General features: G+C 30.7%; 1 protein-coding gene across 1 annotated transcript; it reads left to right on the forward strand.

Annotated features, from left to right (window-relative positions):
* Window positions 1-931: 931 nt before the first annotated feature.
* LOTGIDRAFT_115312 (hypothetical protein) lies at window positions 932-1,594 on the forward strand (the record flags this gene model as incomplete). The annotated part of the gene is made up of 1 exon (XM_009054219.1): window positions 932-1,594. A coding segment is annotated over one exon (663 nt), but the record flags the coding sequence as incomplete, so codon positions are not given.
* Window positions 1,595-5,678: the final 4,084 nt, after the last annotated feature.

Below are 5,678 nucleotides of genomic sequence, written 5' to 3' on the forward strand. Positions count from 1 at the left end.
GCATACTCTGCACAAATTTATAATAAGTGCCTATGAAAACAATAAGTGCAGAAACTGCACTGAACTCTTACTCCTACATTTATGCACTTTATTTATGCAAATTATAAATATATGAAGTCTTACAATATTCTCTTCAATAATTAGCCTTTAAGCAGTAAAAGGTTTGGTGCTTGGAGATATTGTTATTATTGAGTTAATGAAGCAAAAGGGATTGAATTTAATATACAAGAATCATAATGAAGGAATAACACCCATTGGGAAGTAGAATAGCTCAGTCAGTACCGAGTTGCATTGTTGTCTGCTAAGCGATTAGGTGCCGTTGACTCGAATTTCCCTAAAGTAAGAAAAATTATTTATTTTTTTCTTTAAACAATATTTATTCAAGAAGAAGAGAAGCCATCTAACTATTTCATCTGTAAATTGGAAAATGACTTAGGTGAAACAATTGACAACCAAGAAGATATTCTAAAAGAAACAAGAAATTTTTATAAAAAACTGTATTCAACAGACATTTTTTGAATAGCGATGACGTAGCAAACAAATTAAAAAACCTACCAATTAATACTCTAAGCGAGACGGAAGCAAATGAACTTGAAAAAGAAATATCTGAATCAGAATTGTTAGAATTTTTGAAACTGACTAAAAACAATAAAAGCCCTGGATCAGATGGCTATTCCTTTGAATTTTTGAAAAGTCTTTTGGATTGATATAGGACACTTTATATTTAGGTCCCTATCGCACGGATTTTCGGAAAAACAATTATCTATCACCCAAAGACTTGGAATAATAACATGTATCCCCAAGAAAGATAAAGACAAGCGCTTCCTAAAAAACTGGAGACCTATAAGTCTATTAAACTGTACATACAAACTAGCTTCTGGATGCATTGCCAATCAATTTAAGACAGTTCTAGAGTTCTTGTGTCCTCCAAAACGGTTTTTTATCTGATTCATTTTATCTTGAACGAGGATGTAGGCAAGGAGATCCATTATCGCCTTATATATTTATTTTATGCGCCGAGATTTTAGCAACTCTTATGCGAAATTCTAAGGATGTAAAGGGTGTAACTATTGACAATGAGGAGAATAAACTATCCCAATACGCAAACGATACAACTTTTATTTTAGACGGATCACCTGAATCAATAAAAGCCACTTTAACAATACTAGACTTTTTCGCTGAAATTTCTGGCTTGAGAATAAATTATTCCAAAACAAAGGCAATTAGGATTGGAGCAAAAAATTTTTCGCAGGAAGTTTATCATCATGACAAATGGAAACAATCGTGGGGGTCCACAAACTTTGATTTTCTAGGATTCAGGTTTACATTAGAACTAGATAGTATTTCCAAAATAAACTTTGACTCTGTATGTAATTCTATAAACTCTCTACTAAATCAATGGTCAATACGTTATCTAACACCGATTGGTAAAATAAATGTACTGAAATCACTTATAATTCCGAAATTAACTCATTTGTTTATATCTCTTCCAAACCCTGAGCCAACTCTTATTAATCTCCTCAACACAAAATTTTTCAAATTTATTTGGAACAACAAACCTGAGAAAAACAATCTTACAAAAATGGAGGTTTGAATATGGTAGATTTAGATAATTTTATAGTTTCACTTAAAACAACATGGATAAAACATCTCATCCTATCAGAGAGTAAATGGGGCAAATTATTTGAATACAGTACAAGTCTAAAATGCGATTTTATTTCTAGATTTGACTATTCCTATCTCGAAAATAAACTAGACAATATTAATAATACTTTTTGGAAAAATGTTATCACCTCATGGATCCGAGTAAGGAAAAACATTAGCGCTAAGTGTAAAGCAGACTTAGGGAAAACAGTAATATGGCACAATTCTTCAATTAAACTGCTCAATAAGCCACTATTTTACCCAAGATATTTTAAACACAATATTATTTATATCTCAGATTTGTGGAATGATAGTGGGGATTTCCTTAATTATAACGATTTTTTAAAACTGTACCCAAGCTTAAAAACAAATTTCCTTGAATATACTACCTTAATTAAAACTATTACGCTATGTACAAACGAAACATTTGAAGAAAAAGAAAATGAACCTATCGTGCTACTACGGCCTTTTATTCCATTTCACATTCAACTGTTGTTCAATCAATGTAAAGGTAGTAGGCATATTTATGATGCTTTAACAGAAAATATTTCGATTAAGTCACAAACCAAATTTGAGGTACTAGAATACAAAGTGAATGATTGGAGCCTAAATTACATTTTACATTTATTTACAAAAAATTCGAAAATTAATTGGTTTCAATACCGCATTTTACATCGCATTTTACCAACAAATACTTTTCTCTACAAAATTAAACTAGTCGAAACTGAATTATACACCTTTTGTCAAAATAGTCCGGAATCGTTAGAACATATCTTCTATGATTGTCTATATGTAAAATCCCTATGGTATAAGCTTAAAATTTACCTTTCTGGAACTGTGTTGTCATTAGAAACGATTGTTTTCGGACCTAACTTATTAGGTATACCCTTAAATTGGCTTCTTCTTCATACAAAATTTTTCATTTATCGTTCAAGGATTAATAAAACCAAACCTAACCTAATAGCATTAATAAACTATCTCCTAGATAATATCAAAGTAGAACTATATTTATGTAAACACAAAAACGACATGTTTTTAAATGCACAATGGGATAATATTTTAGAAATACTGACAAATTTTGATCATTAACTGAACAGACGCAATTATAAGGAAATGACGGTATGGTACTCTTTCCTTTCATCTTTCCTGTACTGTCCACTTGTTTCTGTTTCCATTTCTTTATCTCTCACAAACTCTGTTCAATATATGGCATAGACTATACAACTATATAAAACTATAGATATTGTAAAATTATAATGAATATTAATGTGCTACTTATATTGTATATATTACAGATATCTGTATTGTAAATGTTTTGCCAATAAAATTTAGAAAAAAAAAAAAAAAAATATTTATTCAAGAATTACAAATATTACAATATACATATATATAAACATATGGTTTTGGAAACAAGCTTTAAAGCTTAAGAAAAATTATGAAGCCTTTCAAGAGTTTATCCGCTGTAAGGCTTCAGCATGTTGTACCCATGAGTATGATATTAATGGTTTGATTATTCACACAGTTGATTTTCTAATTTTCTAATATGATATATGAATGATAAACTATGTTTGATATGGGATAACTGGTCATATATACACAAGGGATTAACCCATTGGAGCCAAAGATATGACAAGAATGCACACAAGTTACAATAAGATAATATTTAATTGGAACAAATAGGGGTTAACTAAAGTTTAAAGATGGGATAGTGTTCGGAAACAAGTACAATCAAGGGAACTATCCATTTACTGCATAAACTGACCTTTATAAAAGCCAGAATGCTGCAGTGGGAATTGTATGAAGCAAGATCATGACAAGATAATGAAGAAAAAGCATCAATCATAACCATTGAATAGAGAAATTATCATCCCACTCAAATAATGGAATTACAGAAATCTAAAACACACAAAACCAAGTCTTAATTTGATCAGTGGAAATGACAAAAAGAAGTTCATTTTGATAACAACTCAACCTTGTCTAAGCACGTAGATAATTCATAAAAAAATTCAACACTAGAGTTATATATCAGCTTTGCTGAAAATCTGAAAATAAATGAAATGAGTTATTGTTGATTGGGTTAGGCCATGCAATGTTAAATGAGAAAAATTTTGTTATAACAGCAGCATTAGCACATGTATAGTCTGAAGTTCACAGGGCTTCCTCGCTTAACATCTGAACAACTAGCCTCTTTTTTCATGTCAGACTTGACAGGGGAACGCAGGGAAAAAACAGACCCATACCAGGATTGAACCTTGGCCTTTCCAATTAGAAAGCACACTGAGCCACAGTGGATTCTCAATGACTTCTGATTTTCTGAAAAGGGATGTTATTTTGACAAACCTAGTCCTATGTGGTAAATGCTTCATTAATTCCTAAATTTGAAATAAGCCTGAAGCTTACAATCTAAAATTTGTTCCAGGGGTATTATGAGATTGAATGCACGTATGTCCATTTTCTTTTGAGATGGAGTAGAGAAAAATTTCTATGAAGCATTTTTCTCAATGAGTTACAAGTATCAAGTGTAAACATTTTGTTTATATAATAATAATAAAACAAACATTCCTATCTGATATCTGATTAATCAAGGGCATTAACTCTTAATTCAACTTTTATTATCCTAATATATTATCACTTAACTACAAATAAGTGTTATATTAACATTAAGAGATAAAGATAGGATTAACCTTATGGACCTCTACAAGCACTAGAATAACAGGTGAACATAACTCCATCTCCTATCCATAATGTACAGAAGCTATTGAAATCAACAAGGGAGACATTATATGAGTTCAATAGCTATTCAGGAGTTTTATAATGAATGTAAAGAGCCCTTCTACCTAATGATGAGACTCATACAACAAAGTGAATTCAACATGAAAACTTCTACACGAGCTCACACAGTGAAGATGCTCAAAAGACTTATGGAATTTGATTCCATAGCATTCAAATATAAAAAACCTCTTATAAGTCATCTTTTTCCCCTTTTAATGTCACCAGTCAATCAAGCAACTTTATGGTATACTAATACTTAGCTTTATTGTACACAGTGTAAATTGTTGAAACGTGTAGTATACCATAAGATTGTGTTGTGCTAATGTCCAAATTCTATGAAAGATGTCTAATCTCAATGAAAGATGTTTAAATTCTATGAAAGATGTCCAAATTCTATGAAAGATGTCCAAATTCTATGAAAGATGTCCAAATTCTATGAAAGATGTCTAATCTCAATGAAAGATGTTTAAATTCTATGAAAAATGTCCAAATTCTATGAAAGATGTCCAAATTCTATGAAAAATGTCCAAATTCTATGAAAGATGTCCAATCTCAATGAAAGATGTTTAAATTCTATGAAAAATGTCCAAATTCTATGAAAGAAGTCCAAATTCTATGAAAAATGTCCAAATTCTATGAAAGATGTCCAATCTCAATGAAAGATGTTTAAATTCTATGAAAGATGTCCAATCTCTATGAAAGATGTCCAATCTCAATGAAAGATGTTCAATCTCAATGAAAGATGTCCAATCTCAATGAAAGATGTTTAAATTCTATGAAAGATGTCCAATCTCAATGAAAGATGTCCAATCTCTATGAAAGATGTCCAATCTCAATGAAAGATGTCCAAATTCTATGAAAGATGTCCAATCTCAATGAAAGATGTCCAAATTCTATGAAAGATGTCCAATCTCTATGAAAGATGTTCAATCTCAATGAAAGATGTCCAATCTCAATGAAAGATGTCCAATCTCAATGAAAGATGTTCAAATTCTATGAAAGATGTCCAATCTCAATGAAAGATGTCCAAATTCTATGAAAGATGTCCAATCTCTATGAAAGATGTCCAATCTCAATGAAAGATGTCCAAATTCTATGAAAGATGTCCAATCTCAATGAAAGATGTTTAAATTCTATGAAAGATGTTGAAATTCTATGAAAGATGTCCAATCTCAATGAAAGATGTCCAATCTCAATGAAAGATGTCCAATCTCAATGAAAGATGTCCAATCTCAATGAAAGATGTTTAAATTCTATGAAAG

The sequence above is a fragment of the Lottia gigantea genome, assembly GCF_000327385.1.
Source record: "Lottia gigantea unplaced genomic scaffold LOTGIsca_21, whole genome shotgun sequence".
Taxonomy (NCBI): domain Eukaryota; kingdom Metazoa; phylum Mollusca; class Gastropoda; family Lottiidae; genus Lottia; species Lottia gigantea.